The sequence below is a fragment of the Miniopterus natalensis genome, chromosome 13, assembly GCF_054644295.1.
Source record: "Miniopterus natalensis isolate mMinNat1 chromosome 13, mMinNat1.hap1, whole genome shotgun sequence".
NCBI classification, from domain to species: domain Eukaryota; kingdom Metazoa; phylum Chordata; class Mammalia; order Chiroptera; family Miniopteridae; genus Miniopterus; species Miniopterus natalensis.
The window spans coordinates 12,394,685-12,413,358 of NC_142093.1; the positions used below are offsets into that span (position 1 = coordinate 12,394,685).

Below are 18,674 nucleotides of genomic sequence, written 5' to 3' on the forward strand. Positions count from 1 at the left end.
CACAAGTGGTTCTGGAAAGGGGATCATGAGTAGCAAATATAATTGGCAGTACCTTTGATTATAGCTTTCAGACAAACACACAGCTGGCTTTTCAAAGGGTTATTTGTTGTAATAATTCTCTAGAACAGGCAAAGAGCTGTTTGTCCCTGAGCCTCAGAGTCTCTGCCAGCTCATGCAGTGGGGATAATGCCATGGGAACCTCCAGTACAGGCCCTTAAGGATGAAAAATCCAGGAACTATTCCTGAACAGGACTGACTTCCTCTTCTTTTTAGGGACCTTGTAGGCCAAGTCTGGACTCTGGTGCAGAGGATGAAAGAAAATGATGTGAGTCAGATTTATGGTTACTTTTAAACACTAATTTCCACAAAAGTCCCCAAATGGATTGGTCTGCTATGAAAACAGTGAGCCCCTTGTCACTAGAGGCATTCAAGCAGCAGTAGGGAAGCCCTTGTTAAAGACCCTCTGGAGGAGATTGTGTCAATGGGGAGAGGTTTGTTGCTGATCACAATGACCTTGAAAGTCCCTCCTGATTCTAAGATTCTGTGTCCTGTAAATAAACCCCTAAAATTCTTTCAGCTGAGATTCTGATTATATTCTTTCAAATGGGCAAGGAAGTCTTAGAGCTGGGGTATTTTTTATTGTTTGCTGGAAACCATCAAGCATTTTCCTCCCTCTGTGTAGAAAGTAAATTTCAAAACGGACTGGAAGATCATCACGGTGATGATTGGAGGCAGTGACTTATGTGACTACTGCACGGATTCGGTAAGGGAGGCGAGCCGGGCCTGCTCATTGCTCCTGATTTCGACCTGTAGGCTTTGGAGATCCTCTTTGAGAACAGTTCCTAGAATCAACCCCTAGGACTGTACAACTACACCTGTGTTTGTGTGCAGGCACATGCACATGTGTGTATGCACACACTTCTTACCTCATGACACTCAGGTTTCTGACTCTACCTCCATGTCCCAGGTAGTGTGAGGTAGCAGGAGGCAGATCGATGGTGCTTCTACCCCCTTTTCTTACAATTCCTGATAATTCAGAAAGAAAAAAACTGAAAACCCCAAGCAGCTAGGAGGATTCTCTACTTTCTACTCCTGAACTAAAGCTCTGGCTGAAGGTTCCAGTCTTTTGCAGGCCCATCTTTGATAACAGCGAGTGGTCAACTGATCACCTCAGATTCTGACATGATGAACTGGTGACAGCTGGAAGCCAGAGGGGGAACAAGTCCTTGGGGCTGGAGCCAGAGGGGGGCCTATGCCTGCCCTGTGGCCCTCTCCTCTTAACCAGCTCCTCCTCTCCCTCCTGTCTCTTCCCAGAATCTCTATTCTGCAGTTAACTTTTATGAGCACCTCTGCAATGCCTTGGACATCCTACATAGAGAGGTGGGTGGTAACAGCTCAAGCCTGGAGGTTGTGAGGGGGGATGGGGGAAAGGTGAAGGCTCCTTTCCTCTCTAGAGGTTGGGGCCTGCCCACAGGGAAGCCTCGTTGCATTTAGAATCAGCCCAGAAGGATCTCAGGCTTGAAGAAGGGAAGATAGTGTGGGCACTAATTGCCCACCACCAGTACTTGGGACATTCCCTGGTGGCAGCAGTTGGGTGGCTCCCAGGCTGGGCACTGCACTCTGGGCCATACAGTGTGTCCAGAGCAAGTCCCTCCCTGGTCCTGTGCCCAGCCATGTGCTCTGTCCCCACATGTGGCATAGGCAAGCCAATCCTATACTCTGGCCACCAGGTGGTTCCCTGGGTGGCTGAGTCCCGGGCCTGCTCAGCAGTTAGTACAGGCTGGGCTAGAGAGAAATGATCCAGGGCTAATGTCCTGGCAAATGGAGGGTTATCCCACTAAATTCAAAGCTAATAGATTTGGGTTCACTAACTGATGGCTGAATGGAGCTGAACTCGCAGCATTTAGACTTGGGTCTGCCATATTGTCCCATTCCAGGAGGTGTCATTCACACTGCAGCCCATGTGGTCCTACGTGATGGCCCGGTGTAGATACCTCCCCAGATACCACTCAGGGACATCTGAGCTGGACTCCTGCGGGGACCCTAGAGCCCGTTCCCACTTCTCAGGGCCCTAAAGCAGCTGAAGGGAGGAGCCCCTGGTGTCCCTCTCTTACCTGCAGCCTTGCCCTCAGGTACCCAGAACCCTGGTCAACCTTGTGGACTTCATGAACCCCGCTATCATACGACAGGCGTTCCTGGGAAACCCAAACAAGTGCCCAGTGAAGCAGTCCAGGTAGGCGGGTGCTGGCTGCCCTCAGCTGGAGGAGCGTTCACCGCCCTGGTCCGGCTCCTGTAGCTGTAACCCCTTGGGGTGTTTGTGACTTGGTCTATCCATGTACCCAAGTCTGTAAAGGGGGTCTTGTGCCAAGACCACCCCTTTCTGGAAAGTCTGAGTCATGCCCCACCCCTTATCCAACCTCAGGGTGTCAGCAAGAACCTCTGTGATATGGGGGAACTCAGGAGGAGAGGCCAGGGCTGGGGCAAAGCCTAGTGCTTGAGGGATGTTGTGGCCCTGCCTGTGAGGGGGCATCATGGGACAGTCACACTGAAGCAGAGGCGAATAAATGACCCACACAGTCTAGTCACCTTTAGCAGAAGAAGTGAATTGGGGAGGGAACTTCAAATTGGGAGAGTTTTGTTTCTTTAGCTGGGTGAGAGGTACATGGGGGTCTTTTATTATTTTTCATGCCTCATGTGTACTCTTATTTATGTAACAAATACTTTTTTGGAACTTACTGTGAACCAGGCACTGTCCTGAATGCTTTAAGATAACATGTCTTTGAATATGAAGTATATTTTATGGGCATGAAATAACTCATAAGAAAATAGAAGACACAGTGGGCACTAGCAGCAACTGAGGAGGTATCTGAGGGCATGAGTAAGGGAGGCCCCCAAATACCAGCTCCAATACCAGAGGATGCATGTTTATTTTATTTTTAAAAATTAAACATTGCATTTTCATTGCCTAAATTCATTTGCTCAGTGTGATTGGCTGCAGGCCCAGTGCCTTGTACTCTGCTAACATGAGAGAGTGCACATGAATGCACCCTTGGGCACTTACCCAATCCCTGAGTCAGGCCTGAAACCTGCCCCTGGGCACCTGTGTCAGAGCCTCAGGTACATATGCTCCTAAGTCCAGGCTCGAAAGGGCTGCCCCTTGCAGCAGAGCCAGCCCCTGACCAGAGCTTTGGCTCCGGGTCCTCCTGCCTCCCTCTCTCTGTGCAGCTCTTTGTGTAACTGCGTTCTGAGCCCTCTGGAGAACTCTGAAGAGCTGGCCAAATTGAAAGCCGTCACCAAAGCCTACCAGGTGAGACCAAAAAGGGCACCAGTTGGTGTGCTCTCCCCCCACTCAGTGAACACACTAGCCCATAGCCCCCCAGGGGAGACACACAGGAGAGGGAAGAGCTGTTCAGGGTTTGAATGGGGACTTCCCCATCTAGGCCCCTTCCTCTGCCCCACCTTGTGGAGGTGTCTCAGGCACCTGGTTGGAGTCATTCCAAAGGAATCTAGGTGGCAAAGCCCCTGACCCAGCTGCCCATGGTGGCTTAACCCCAATGCTTGGCCTGAGAGGACAGTACCCTGCATCCTGGGGGCCCAGCTGCCCCCCCTCCCACCTCCTCAACAGGTTGGGAGGTTGCAGGTCTCGAGCTTGGGGGCTCTTTGGAGACTTCCCAGGTTTTTATTGCTTGTGGGACTTCCTGCCTAGCCCTTCAGAGCTTGCAGTTCACTTAAAACAAAACATAAAGGTGACCTAACCTGTTTCAATTCTCTGGAAAGAGCTTTGCAATCAGGTGTGTTTTCCTGCTTAATGGAAGGGCTGAGTCAGCATTCCTCCATTCCTCAGGGAGGTGGGGACTCTGCCCGCCACTCCCACCCTTGCCCAATGGGCTCTTGGCCTACCTAGGGCTTGTGCTAAAGGCACCCATGGGTGTATCCCCAGAACAGCTTGCGTGAGCTGGTGGAGTCAGGCCGCTATGACATTCGGGAGAACTTCTCCGTGGTGCCGCAGCCCTTCTTCAGCAACATCCAGCTCCCCACCCTGCAGGTATGGCCCTGCCCTCCCTCAGGGAAGAGGAAAGTCAAGGCAGAAATGCCATGTGCTTCCACCAGGGTATGACTTAAGGGGGAAGGACACAGGCAGCTCTCCAGGTGCTGGTCTGGTGAATGCAGCCTTCTTGAACATCTGAGCTGCATCCTCAGAGGCAGCCTGATGTGGGAAAGCTGCCCCCATTTTACTGAGCATCTACTGCGTGCCAGGCACTGTGCTTGCCATACATAAAATCTTCACCACTACCTTTTGAGGTGAGTTTTATCACCCCCATATAGCAGAGGCTCGGAAATGCAAAGCAGCCTTCCTGAAATCACATAGGACCTACGGGTCAGAGAGGCGAGATTTGAACATGTCCAGCTCCAGAATGTTCCCTTTCTGCCACATACACACCACACTGTAGTCATGAAGGAGGGCTCTGGGTGTTCAGTTTCCACCCCTGGGCCTTGCTTTGTGCCTGACACTCCTACTCTGAGCAGGAGAGCTCTGTGAATCAACCAGGGTGGGGACTTGGTTCTGTCCACCTGGGCCTCCATCCTAAGGGCCTCGCCTACCTGGGGAGCTTCAGGCACCCCTGAGTGCCTCAAGAAAGAAGAGGGTGGCACGTTGCCTTTGTTCCCGCTTTGCCCAGGCCTGCCCTGAGGTTTGGCTCCATTCTCCCCACCAAGACCACAGGGATCATCTGGTTAATGGCTAGGAAGTAGCTTTTCCCATCTGGTTGGCCAAGACTTCCTTAAGGACTAGATCTCGTTCCCCAACCACGGCATGGGCTAGGGCATCACACTAGTGTGCCTCAAAACAAATATGGCACTTTTTTTTATTAAATAAGGGAAATTGTGGGGCCATAAAGAGGGTGGGGGCTTGGGGTCACCCAAGGCTATTGATCTGTGGGATTGCTCTGATCTCCCTCTTGAGGGGAGCAGGCCCTATAGAAGTCCAATGGCTCAGAGCACCTCCAGGGGAGGAGGGTGTTGAGGGGTCAATGCCAGGGGTCGGGCCAATCAGCTGTGGCTCTTCTCTCCACCCTCTACGCCAACAGGATCTTGAGGAAGTCTATTTCTCTCCTCCAGGATGGGCACCCGGATTTATCTTTCTTCGCCCCAGACTGCATCCACCCAAATCAGAACTTCCACTCCCAGCTCTCCAGAGCCCTTTGGGTCAATATGGTAAAATAAGTGGGGTGCCCCTGTCTCTCTGGGGTTCTAGTCTAGACTAAAGCACCAGCCCCCATAAAATGGAGCTTGTTCTTGGCTGCTCTTTGCCGGCAAGATATAGAGGAGCTGTGGCTGGCACATCTGTAGACAGCTATAGAATTGAAAATACAGAGTCCTTAAGATCCCAGGATTAACCACATCCTCTCCTCTGCTCTTTAACTCTGATGATGGACTTTACATGAGTGCAAGGCAGAACCCTCACGTAGAGTCAACATTTTCTGTGTGCCAGGCACTGTGCTAGGCAGTTTAAGCCATGTCATCTCATTGAAGCTTCCCAACAGCCCTGCTGTGTTAGGAGTTTCTGAGGAAGCTGAATCCTAGAGAGGCTAAGAGACTCCCCCAACATCCCACAGCTGGCAACTGGCAGAGCCAGGAGCGGAAGCCAAAACCCCTGAAACTGAGTTGGGAGCTTTCCCAGGGCAGGATGCTGCCCGGGGATGTTCACATCCGCAGAAACAAACGAGCGCACCTGTCTCTCTCCTCTTCTCCACCCAGCTCGAACCGCTAGGAAAGAAAACAGATACCCTGGACCTGGCAGCAAATATATCCCTCTCCTGCCCCACTAAGGTAATAAGGGGGGACCCGCTCATTCCTCTCCGGGAGCCCGGAGCTCTCCCCTCGCGCCTCCCCCGCCCAGCTAGCCCGGCCCTGGAGCAGGTGGACTTTGCGGGAGGGAAGGAAGTCGGTGAGGATGGGAAGGGGAGAGGCAGTGGGATGGGGGCCTGGGCCCAAGCAGAGGCTGAGGATCAGGGTGGGAAAGGTGGGTGCTCGAGCGGGAGGTCGGGAAGCCAGAAGGTTGACAAGGAGGCTCTTTTCAGCAGCGGCACATGGGACCCACAGGAAAGCCAGGCTGCAGGTGGAGGCCCAGTGGGAAGCCAGCAGGCCAGAAGCTGTGCTTAGTGGCGGTAGAGACTCAGTGGGAGCTTCCAGCAGGAATAGGGTCAAAGAGGACAGCCCGGGGCTGTGTGGAGGGGGGCAAGTGGGGTCGCCTTGCTGAGGACTCAGCTCCTTTTAAGGAGGAAAATGTAAGTGGTGTTCAACTTGACTTCAGGCCCAGGGGTGGGAGCAGGTTCATGTTCCCACCGCCTCCAGCTCTCCCTTCAAAGCGCTGTCTGATGACTTTTTCACCAAATAAGGCCGAGGCCCAAGGGCCCTCAGCAGCAATAAAAGCAGGAGGGCCTGACCCAAACTGGGATGCTGGGTTTCCCTCCTGGGTCTGCGCTGCACCACTGGCTCCCACCCTCCAGGCCGAGCAGGGAATGGCCCTGCAGCTCCCCTGTGTGACTGTGAGGGCTCCAGAGGGGGTGGCAGCCCTCCGGGACCCCTGAGCCCTGTGTGCTACGTTCCCTACGACAATCCGCACCGGGCTCAGCCTGTGTGCCGTCGGCCTCATCAGGAGAACACGAGTGGTGGCAGAAGGGATGTGGCAGTGAGGCCAGTGGCAGCAGAGGGCTCAGTTGCTGGGCCTGGGGCTCGCAGCAAAGGAGATAGTCCAATGATATAACAACCAGTGCGCCATGGATGCCTCCACTCAGGTCAGATGTGGCCAAAAGACGGGGCAAAGGCCTAGAGGACGCTACTGTGCCGGGTGTAATGGTTTAATTGCTAAATCCTGAGCATGGCCAACAGGGTTCTAGGGGAGGAGCCAGACAACCCCTGTAGTGGGGCATTTGGAGACTCAGAGCAGAGGCTGTAACCACACTGGAGGTGAGTGTTTCAATAGTTTTACAGCCCATAGGGCCATGCTGAACATCAGCCGCGGAAAGCTCGCCAATGTGCCCATTCAACTTCCCATACGATAGTAAAAGTAATAACCCATTCCGGGGAGCCGTCATTGCTCTTCCTCCCCACAGATGTTCCTTAAATACCAGGTTGGAGCCTAGGCACTGGGTCAGGAGATCCCTGTCGCCATGGGCCTCAAGGTGACCGGTACCACTCTCTGCCCCGGACCAGGCAAGGAGCCCCGACAGGGTTGCAGCTCCAAGGACACTCAAGCCACGGTGGGCTCTGTCCCTCCTCCCGGACAGAGCCTGACTGAGCCACCAGTGAGCACGGGGGAGCAAACCCAGCCTCCTGCACCCGCAGAAGCCCGGCCTGGAAGAAGCGGTTGCCAGGCAACCCCAGGCCCATTCGCGAAGGCTCCATCTGTCCGCCAGCCCAGTTTCCCACACCAGGCGACTAGCGCTCTGTGTTCCCCAGGTCCCGTCTGCTCCTCCCGTGTGCCGGAGCTATATAAAGTCCACCAGCATGGCAGTGTGAGCTGACGGGGGCCAGGCAGCGCTTATTTTAGTGCCAGCCGTGTCTAAACATAGAGGCCTCGGGCAGGACCCAGTGGGGGGAGCGGGCGAGGGGGATGCGAGCACTGGGGGGCTTTCTTGGCCTCCTCGCTGCTCTACCCCTGCCCCAGTCAACTGCGGGTGCCCTCTGCCCAGCCAGGTCGTGCATTTAACACTCCGCGGAGCTCGGTTCAGGTTGGACAAATGATTTTACAGCCAACCTTTGAGCAGCTGCTCTGTGGACTGTGACTATTGTCCCCTTCCTGCCTTCATCGCCTCTCTGCCCCTCCTTCCCTAACCCAGGCAGAGGGTGGTGGCTCCTCGGGCTTTGAAGAAAGCTGCTGAAAGACCAGCACAGGCCTTTTTAAGTTCTTGTCCACCTTGCACCATCCAAGCATGTGACAGTTACCTCCTGCCTGAGTTTCCTGGATGCAAAAGCACTTAATTTTCTATTTTTTCTAGTTGCTGCCCCTTCTTGTCTCTCTTTTAAAAATTTTATTAGCTTTTTGGAGAGAGAAAGGAAGAGAGAGAGAGACATCGATTTGCTGTTCCACTTACCTTATGCACTCATTGGTTGATTCTTGTGTGTGCCCTGGTCAGGGATCAAACCCACGACCTTGATGTTTGGGGATGACGCACTAACCAACTGAGCTACCTGGCCAGGGCTCTGGTCTCTTTTAATGACCCTCTTTCTTCTTCCAGCCGCAAAAATGTGGACAGCCCCGGCCGGTTTGGCTCAGTGGTTAGAACGTTGGCCTGTGGACTGAAGGGTCCTGGGTTCGAGGCATGTACCTCGTTGCAGGCTCAATCCCCGGAAGGCAACCAATTGATGTGCCCCTCTCATATTGGTGTTTCTCTCTCTCTCCCCTTTCCACTCTCTTTGAAAAATCAATGGAAAAAATGTCCTCAGGTGAGGGTTAAAAAAAAAAAGGTGGATGTTCTCCAACGGCTGTGTCTCAGCCCTGTTCTCTCTTCTCTCTCTCTCCATCCCTTCACTCTGAAATTTGTCCATTTCCAGGGTTTCCTGTTAGAATTCTTTGCACCAGGCTCCACAATCTGTGTCTTCATTTATTTCTTCCCCAAACTCCACCTCTGTATTTCTAACCCTTCAGAGCTGTTTTCCCCTTGGATGCCCTAGAAGGTATAAGGTTACTCAGGTGGCAGCTTAAAGGAATGATCAGGGTACTAAGACAGCAGGGGAACCAAAAAGAGATGCAAAGAGAGAGGGAGAGACAGAGAGGCAGAGAAAGAGGGAGACCAGTCTTTTACTTTGGGAAAAGTAGGGGTTTGTTGGATTCCATTATACATATTGTTCACTGGTGTTTGTATTTTGAATTACATGTGGCAGACACTTAGCTTCTGAATGCTTTGGACTTCAAATGTCCTAATCATGACCTGACTTCACCATCACCTTGAACTCAACAAACTTTCATTCAAAACATAATTTTTGAGTATGGAGTGTTAAAGTAGGAACTAAGTATCTGTCTTCCCAAATTCTGTGATTCTTAGGGCTTTCCTATTTCTGTCACTAGTATTTGATTTCCACAGTTCCACAGGCATGGAACCCCAGGCAGGAGCCCTATCCGATGGGATTCTTCTGAGTACCCCTCTGGCCTGCCCCTGCCTTCCATTCCCACTGCCACCACCCTCGTTCAGGTCCTTAGCACTTTGTATGTTAAAGGTTACCTGGCCTTACCTTCGCATCATAAAACAACGGAGAATTATAGAACCTTAGGATTTCAGCAGGAGGGCCTTGGTGTCCTATTGATGTAAATCTCATAGAATAAGTGAATTATTCTACCACATCCCTCCCAAGGCATCACCACAGCATCCGCTTACACTTCTACAGTCTCCAGGCAGTGCTTTTCAAACTGCCAAGCGGCTACCCATTAACAGGCTGTGGAATTAGCCTAGTAGGTCATGAACCAGCAGGCTTGGAATGGAATGGAATGTCAGAGGTCAGGGCCTGTTAGGTCTTCCTCCCTTCTACCACCACCACCGCCCTTCCCTGAGTCTTCTCCACTGTTCCCTGAACGATTTATCTCAGCCAGCCTTAAAAACCCTGTCTCATGTAGTAGATATGTCTCCCTGGAACATGGCCCCTGTTTCGGTGGGTGCCCAGACCTGCCTGTACACTCTGCTTTGGTTCGAGCAGCACAGAACAGAAAACAAGAATCTCTACTCCTTGACTGTGGAACTTTAAACCTAGTGACACAGCCAAGATGCACATGACCTTTTCCCGAAGCCTCTGACTCATGGTGCTGACTCATATCAGGTGGCTGTCCTGGCTCTGCCCCCACCCCCAGGCAGGCCACACCATCTTTGCACAGACTTCCTGGTACTGGCATTTAATGGGCTTCACCTTCTACTCACTGGTGCTACAAACGGAGCCTAAGAGAGCCAGTCAGACTAACTGACAGAATCCCTCCTCCGTGATGTGCTCAAGTCCAGGCCTTCAAACCGCTCTGACTCATGCACACACCATGTGGCCTATGGTCAACAAAACAAGCTCTGGGCAACCCAGGCCACCTGTCTGCCACTGCCCTGGACCTGTTCTTATTTTTCCTGCTCTGGCCTCACTCCCTGCCAAATTCCAGTGTCTCCCTGACCTCTGACCCCTTTGACTCAGTCTCCCCTCTTTGGCCAAAAGGTTGTGGGTTCAGCTCCCAGTCAGGACACATAACTAGGTTGTGAGTTCGATCTCCAGTCGGGGCACATACGAAGGGAGGCAACCAATCAATGTATCTCTCACACTGATGTTTCTCTCGCTTGCTTTCTCTCTCCCTTCCTCCCTCTCTAAAATCACTTTTAGACATTCATAATAAACAAATGTTAAAAAATAAAATAAAATACATCCATAAACATATCCTTGGGTGAAGATAAAAAAATAATAAATTGATAATCATAACACTTTTTAGAAAAGAAAAAAATGCTATAATGTGAATCCCTTGCTAAAGAAATTATAAAGGAAAGAAAACAGATCACTTTGATGAATAGGTAGATGTTCAGCTGCTAGGGTGAAAATAGAAGCACAGAACCCTGAGTAAAACATACATGAATGCTTTTTAGTCCTTTCATTGTGTATGCCTTGCCAAAGATAATATGTAAAACCCTCTAGGGAATGAACAAAATTATGTTTACACAGTTCTTTCTATTTGAGCGCCGAAAAGTCATGTTAAATAAATCTAGAGAACAGGATTCTTTCCTAAACAACATTCATTATCATCAGATAACCCCTCCCTGTGGTTTCTTTTCTCTCTCAGGATGTTCCTTTCCTGACAACTCTCAAGAACAGTAACTACACATACCCCACCAAGCCAGCCATCGAGGTAACTCCTGATGCCTCTCCCAGGGACAAGCCATTTCCACCTGCCAGTGACTTGAGGTGTAATGCAGGTTTCAGAGTGTTAGCTTAAGCAGAAATGTACCCATTTTACATACTGGAAATTAGAATGTCAAAAAAGAGAAAATTGCCTGAACCACAAGTCCCAGGATTGTTGTAACATGTTCTCAAGTGGTTACCTGACATCAGCAACCAGCAAGAGGAAGTGCCCATGGATCAGTTTTCTTTGACCTTTGTACAAACAACACTTCCGATTAGGCAACTCAGCCTTTCCAGAGCTGAAGGGGAGACAGTGGGGCTGAGGTGCCACCGGCTTCCTGAAAGGTGGAGCCGAGTGGAAAAATCTCAAGTATATTCTTGACTTCAGTAGCACATCCACACAGAAGAAGGAATCCGTCATTGTGATGAACTGAACAAGTCCTTGGAATAAACTATATCAAATTAAGCAAATAATATTTAAAAGAAGTTTCATTTTTGCTCCCTCCTGAGAGGAGTGCTTTAACAAGGCTTGTCTTCATCTTTATCTGACTAACACAGAAGAGCTTCCAAAACCTCTGCGGAGGATCCGCCAACCAGTCGGCTCCTGTTTGTGGAGCCCCCTACTGGGCACTCAGCACTGGGCTTGTCCCTCAGGCCATCTTGGGGATATGCAGGTGTTTGCAACTCTGGGAAAGAGCTTCTGTTTCTCCCCCAGCTTGCTGGTACCGGTCATTTCTGATTTTTGAGAGAGAGGAGAAGGGGGAGAGAGAGAGAGATTGATTTGTTGTTCCACTTTTTATGCATTCATTGGTTGCTGCTTGTATGTGCCCTGACTGGGGATCAAACCCACAATCTTGGCCTATCAGGATGCCGCTCTAACCAACTGAGCTACCCGGTCAGAGCAAAGTGCTCCGTATTTTAGACATGAAGGAATTTGACGAAAAGTATCAGGGTTACAGGTATTAATTTTAACATATACAAGGACTTGGTTGGCTATTAAGTTAAATATCCAAAAAGATATACTCACATACAGAGAAAATATGCAGAAACCAGGAATTAAGCAATTGTAAAGATTTCATGTTCCTCTCCTAAAAATATTCTAACTAATATCCTAGCATTGTAATTAGTGTCCATTAGCTTAATGTCAAAAACAATACCAAAACCCAGCTGTAATCTCTCATTAGGCATCCAAGTCTGTGTCCTCTGGGAGACCACCTGTAGCATGAATGACTGCACTGTTCCCCCCCTGCTTTGGTAGGACTGCCAGCTCCATTTAAGAGTGTAGATAGTGGAGATGGGAAAGACTGTGTGAGTGTCATGTGTGTACCCACCAGTATGTGTTTTGTGCATAGGGAAGGGCAGACACCCATTTTCTCCTAATTTCCATTGCAGTCCATCTATAACGAAGAGGTCTTACCCTCACACGATCCCCTACAGTGACATAGTTTTAGCCTCCACCAAAAGTTACTTAGCTAGTTCCTGGGCTGTAGCTAACTTCCCTGCACAGTGAGTGTTGAGCATGTGTCTTTCCTCCTGTTGATGTAGAACTGGGGCAGTGACTTCCTGTGTGCGGCAAATAATTTGTCCACGGTTCCCACCTCAGGTGAGTGAAAAACGCCATCCCCTCTTCAGTTAAGGGCTTTGCTAAGTGTCCGGGTGGCAGGAGACCCTACAAACACACCTTGGATCCTTGAGTAGGCCTTGCTGATTTCCATGCAATGCAGACCTACAACTGGTACAACCACCAATAGCTGGCCTGCAACCCCTGCTGGGCCCCAAGGCCTCTCCACAAAGCACACTTCTCATGTCCACTTAATCCCAATGGCAGTCCCTCAGGCCTCCCTGCCCTGGGAGGTAGGGACAGTCAGGGATTTGGGTCATCTCTGCCTTTTCCTGCCAAGGGCCTTTTGGATATTTATAACATCATTCTCGGGCATACAAAAATTATCAGCTCAAAAATTAGCCTGCTATATTTGGTCAAACATTTAATTAAGTCACCCCTAATGTGATGGCTGGAACTGCTTCTCTTTGGTGAGGCCTTGGCAGGGCCAGACCAAATGATTTCACTGGCTGTATATGGCCCATGGGCTGGACGTTCCCCACCCCTGCTCAAAACAGATGTAAGAGGCAAAGTTGCTAAAGCCCTAGGCTGCAAATGGGGACCTATGGGACTACAGCAGAATCTCAGACTTCTAGTCAAGTTTATGATTTAAAAGAAAGGCCTCCCCTGACCATCCATCTTTTTACCTGTCTATCCTAGTCCATGAGCTCCGACCATCAGACATCAAAGTGGTGGCTGCCCTGGGTGACTCACTAACTGTAAGCACTGAACTGGCCAGACATGAGCACCAGCCAAACCCCATGCAGAATCAACTCTTCCTCTGTACTGGCTCTGCATTTAGCTGACACTAGTGAGAACCTACCTGTATCAGGCACTGAAACATAGCCAGGCTGCCACAAGACATCACCAGGCAATCTAGAAAGCCCCCCTCCCGCCCTTCCACAGTCCCACTCAAGCACCACCTCTATCCCCAGGTAGAAGTTATCTACCTCCCTTCCCCCACTGTCCCCAAGCATTTTGTCTGTGTGCTGTGGTACTCATCCAAGTCTACCTGCCTTTATCAGGAAACTCATCTCCATCTACTTGACTCACAGAGTGGTGGGTCTTACCCACACCCAGCACCCCTCACCCCATCTAAAGATGTGTTCTTTGGGGGAAGAGGGAGCCCAATTCCTGCACATAGATATTTTACTAAGTGAATCATATTAGCCAAATATTTAGCTACTGCTGTGCACAAGACATTCTGCCAGCAATCCTGAGGGGAAAGAAGTATAGTCATAGTCCTCAAGAAATGTGTTCAGCTGGGACTATAAGAAACACACAAAAGGAGCCACATAGTCATATAGATGCCATACAGGACTTTAAAAATCAGGTGTTCATTTCTGTAAAAACAAACAACTTCCCCATAGGTGTGTGAATGTGTTTTAATGTTGGTATGAATGTGGAGAAAGCTATGGAAGGATGTACACCAGGCTCTTCACCACTGATTAGCTTTGTTGGCGTGTATATGTGGGTCAGGGGCCAGGAGGGGATAAGGCAAGATTATTAAGGAGGGATATATTATTAATTTTTTAAAAATCTTTGCATCATTTCACTACTTATGGTATATATTATTAATGTAAGTTTCAAAGAGGGATTTCTCTCTCTTTTGAACTAGGGCATTTCGAGAAAGTTTTATAGAGAGGCAAAAAGTGACAAAGGCCTTAGCGAATGAATTCAACACTAGTTGAAGACCTTCATGTTTCAGATCAATTTGCTTAGACCTGGAGGTTTGTGTGTACAGAACAGAAGTGGGTGAACAAAGGAAGGAAAGTGGACACCAGATTATGGTGAACTCAGGGAGTTGGTAAAGGGGTTTGGCTTTGGCCCTGTGGGTAAGGGAGACGCACTGAAAGGTCAGAGTCAAGGGGAAGTGTGAAGAAAAGGCGTGATCAGAAGAGCAAGCAGACAGCTGGTGAGAAGGGAACTGACACTGGAAACCGTGGGGTCAGGTAGGAGGTCAAAGTGTTGTCCATGGTGACAAGATGACAGCCTCACCTCAGAATATGGCAAAGGGAACAAAAAGAAAGAGTTGGGAGCTAGAGAGGTTGGAAAGGAAGAACCTTGGTTCTAAGACTTGGTTATGGTTATATGTAGAGGATTGGGGAGTCAGGACAACTCAAAGATTAAGTGGCCTGGAGAAAAGCTGGTACTATTTTCAGAAAAGGTAAATCCAGGTCCCAGCTGCTACACAAGGGCACAGGGACTTTTCCCAGGGCCCTCAGCCTGCATCTGGGCCCAGCCAAGCTCTGCAGCCTTCTTTCTCTTTTCCTCTCGCAGACAGCAGTGGGAGCCTGCCCAAGCAAACCCAATGAGAAGCTCGGGTCCTGGAGGGGACTCTCTTGGAGGTGAGGATGTTCTCCATTTATTTTCTATGGATGACACTCCCCCAACAGGGCAAGAGTGGTGTCTCCTCTCAGCCCTCCCAAGATGAGGCCATGGCCCAGCACTGAGATGCAAGGAGAGGCCCTGGTGCTCGTGCTGGTCCTAAGGGCGATGGAAATCCCGTACCAGGAGCAGACTCTCTGCTTCTGACTCAGAAATATGACGACACGTGGAGCAGCAGGTTGGGGGGATTTGAGCAAATGTTTGTCTCTTCCCCAGCATTGGAGGCGATGGGGTCTTGGAGAACCACACCACACTGCCCAGTAAGTAGCAACATGAAGGGGCACCATCACTGTGGCCACAGCAGCCCCTCGCTGAGCCAGGGCCTGCCCCCTGAGCGGTGGCAGAGAAGATTATCAGCAAGGAGGGAAGTCAGCCAGCCCGGAAAAGACCCCAAACAGTGCTGCCCTCTACCTGTACCCCAACACTGCACGTCCATCTCCCACTCACCTGTGCTGTCTGCTTTCTCCCTCTTAAAAGACATTCTCAAGATGTTCAATCCTGAAATCATCGGGTTCTCCACCGGCACAGAGAAGGAGACAGCAGGATTGAATGTTGCTGTGGAAGGGGCCAAAGCTGAGTAAGTGGACATGGGTATGGGGGGGGGGACGGGCTGGGAGGTCACGGTGGGAAATGGGAGGAGGGTGGGATCTGGGAGCCTGGCCTCAGATGAGCAGTAATCACTGCCGTGCATGGAGCACTTCTGTGTGTCTGGCCCCAGGCTGGCCCTGCACATGGGTCATCTCATGTAATCCTCACACCCTTCAAGATGGGCACTAGCATGAGGACACACCGAGGCTTAAAAGTTTCCCAGACGGTCCAAGCTTATCAGGGAAAGTTATCAAAAGAGCCAGGATCAGACCTGGCTGATCAGGGCTTTGTGTTGCCCAGGGTGTGGCTGCTGTCTCCTGGGGCAGCAGGAAGCATGCCACCCTCCCCTCCTGAGTACTGTCCCACTGATCCCAGCTCCCTGCCCAGCGGAGGTTCAGGTCACCCCTTCAGGGCACTTCTCAGGGGCTTAGGAACTCAGCACGTGACCACCCTTCCTCTCTCCCCCTCGCCTCAGATCCTCCAGTGCTGAATTCTGAAAAAGCTGTTATTTTGACATTAGGGAGTTAAGAGTGCAGCCCCTGGAACAGCATGGCCCTGGTTTGTTTTCACTCAGATTTCTGTTGTTGACAATAACTCAGATAATTAAAGCTGAAATGCCTGGCAGAGGTCATTGATTTTCTGCACCGAACGTGCTGGGTATTTGCTTTGCAGCAGGATTGCTGCACTCAGATCACCAAGGAAACGACACTGTCTTGACTCATTGTGTTTACAGGGAGCGGTCCTTTCAGACTCGGTAAGGAGGGCCCCACGCTCCGAGCCACAGGAAGCCATGTCAGTTTTTCAACATCTTAAGCACAAAACCGAATTCTTTTGCAAAAACCTGGGCTTCATGGGGTCCTAATGTCCACATCTAACTGCTGTCATTAGGATCATCATCATCATCATTGTTAATTCATTATTATTCTACAGCCCAGGCTTCATTAGCCAGGGGGTGATTCCTCAGTCTGTTGACATTAAGCCCCTTTCTCGCTTCATTTCTCTTACTGTCTTTTCTATTTTATTGCTGCTCGATGCCTCCACCAGAACAAATCAGTGTCAGGGGGAAGTAACCCAGACACACAGCTTCTTGTTAGTATCTCTGATATCCCATGTTAAGGGAAAGGAGACTAAGCCATTGACTTAATAAGCAAGGTTGGAGAATTGTCTCTCCTTTACCTGCACTCTGTGTTTAATGCGTATAGATAAGGATCTGTTCACCACATTGGAAAGATAAATACTACAGCTGAGCAGCTAAGACAATGGGATCTGGGGTCAGGCCATCTGTGTCCAGACTTCAGCTCTCAGACTTGCTACCCAAGTGACCTTGGGCAAGTCACTTAGCACGTCTGACTCTTAGTTTCATTATCTGTTGATAAGGATAATAATAGTTCCCACTTCTCAGGGCTGTGGTAAGATTAAGAGGTAATAATCCCTGGAAAGCACTCAGAACAGTATATAATATGGATGCAAAAAAAAAGCTTGTCAATATTAGGGTATTTAGTTTCAAATTTGTATTAAACATCTAACTTGCCTTCAGTCAGCCAATAAGCAAGAATTCATTGAACACCTTCCAAGGGCTGAGCCCAGAGTTGGTTACTAAAAGATACAAAAGAGTCAAAAGGTGAACTCCTTCCCTACAAAGAGCTTGCTGTCTAGTTAAGGAGCCTAAACCAACAAATAACTTTGGGGGAAAACTGTTGCTTATGGCAATATTGCGGACTGAAATGATTTTGTACTTTGGAGTACAACCAAGAGAACAGAAAAGTGTAGTCCTCACAGCTAGGCAGTCCCAGCACAGATGCAGTTGCAGAAGGGACCCCAGAAATCACCTAGCCCAACCTTATAATTTAAAAGGTGAGAAAAATTCAGCCCTAGGAGGATTTGGTAACTTGGGTGATGAGCTCATACAGCAAGTTTGTAGCAGAGCTGAAAGGAGAACTTGGGTCCCATAACTCCAAGAGCAGGGCTCTTTGCACTGGGATAGAAAAGGAAAGAGGGAGCGCGGATAAATGAGCTCAAAGGGAAGGTGGAGGTGGGACTTGCTCTGAGCCTGAGGAACAGGGCTGGGAAGAGAGGAGGAAGTGGGCTTATCACCCGTGAATTTCCCCTATCACATCCTGAACCTATTAAAAGGTTATAGGTACTTCTGTGTTACCTTTGCCCAGCACAGGCGTTCTTTGTAGCTTTCCGATACCCATCAATAGCAGTAGTGCATGGGTGTGATCCTGGATGTGTCAATGAGAAGCGAGGGCAGGGAAGGTGTTTTGTGTGCTTGGCCGTGTGCCCGGCTCATTGTGGGCATGCACAGATTTTAAATGGCCATCCTATATCAGCAACTGCTTCTATAACTTCTTCCAAGGAAACCTCTATCGGCTGTATCTCTTTGCTGACATAATTTCTCATATACATACCTTTAAAAAAAAAAAAAAAGGTTTAACTGACATGCAATACACTCTCATTAAAAGTCTGCAATTTGATGCATTTTATGCATGCATATACCTGTAAAATCATCACTGCAATCGAGACAATAAACACATCCATCACCCCCCAAAATTCCCCTGTGCACCTTTGTAATCTCTCCCCCTTGCCCCTTCCTCTCCCCTACCCCACACTGGGCAAACAGTGACCTGCTTTCTGTCGCTATAGATTAGTCTTGATTTTCTAGAATTTTATGTAAATGGAATCAAATACTATGTACACTTCTTGCCTAACCGCTCGCACCCAGCAAAATTCTTTTGAGATGCACCCGTGCCGTTGCAGGTTATCAGTCCGCTCAGCCTTCTTGCTGAGCAGGATTCCGCTGACACAGGTCTCTCGTCCAGACTGTTCGCTTCCTAAGTCATGGCAGATGCCGGGGAGATGAAGGGAGCCCTGCCCGTTTCCGTCCCCCCATCCTGCTCTGATGGGAGCGGGGAAAGAGGAGCTGGAGAACGGTGTGGGAATCCAGAGTAATTACAGAGAAAAATGAAAGGACTAAAGGAACAGAGAGCGGGACTTAGAAGTAAAGGTTAAAGGAGTCGTGAAGCCCGGAAAGGAGAAAGCTGAGGGGTAATTTAGGGCTGTGGCTTTTTTTCAAATACACAAAAGGCTATTTTTAAAACGGGCAGCCAAATAAGAAGTGAACAGACTCAGCGTGCAGTGAAAGAGCTGGATGAAATGTAAGGGAACCTCCCTGATGGGAAGGTTGAGCAGATGCCACCCCAGTGGCCCAGGAGCACAGGCCTGCAGAAAGGAGGTG

The 18,674-nt window shown here is 49.8% G+C and overlaps 1 protein-coding gene across 1 annotated transcript in view; it reads left to right on the plus strand.

Annotated features, from left to right (window-relative positions):
* PLB1 (phospholipase B1) overlaps nt 1-18,674 on the plus strand; it is a 108,306-nt gene that overhangs the window by 68,809 nt on the left and 20,823 nt on the right. Inside the window, exons 37-50 of the mRNA XM_087823909.1 lie at nt 274-325; nt 683-763; nt 1,315-1,380; nt 2,133-2,233; nt 3,226-3,307; nt 3,941-4,045; nt 5,119-5,214; nt 5,758-5,829; nt 10,802-10,867; nt 12,406-12,463; nt 13,121-13,179; nt 14,741-14,808; nt 15,065-15,108; nt 15,326-15,425. Coding sequence (XP_087680035.1) covers nt 274-325; nt 683-763; nt 1,315-1,380; nt 2,133-2,233; nt 3,226-3,307; nt 3,941-4,045; nt 5,119-5,214; nt 5,758-5,829; nt 10,802-10,867; nt 12,406-12,463; nt 13,121-13,179; nt 14,741-14,808; nt 15,065-15,108; nt 15,326-15,425 — 1,050 coding nt within the window. The remainder of the gene's footprint in view (nt 1-273; nt 326-682; nt 764-1,314; nt 1,381-2,132; nt 2,234-3,225; nt 3,308-3,940; nt 4,046-5,118; nt 5,215-5,757; nt 5,830-10,801; nt 10,868-12,405; nt 12,464-13,120; nt 13,180-14,740; nt 14,809-15,064; nt 15,109-15,325; nt 15,426-18,674) is intronic.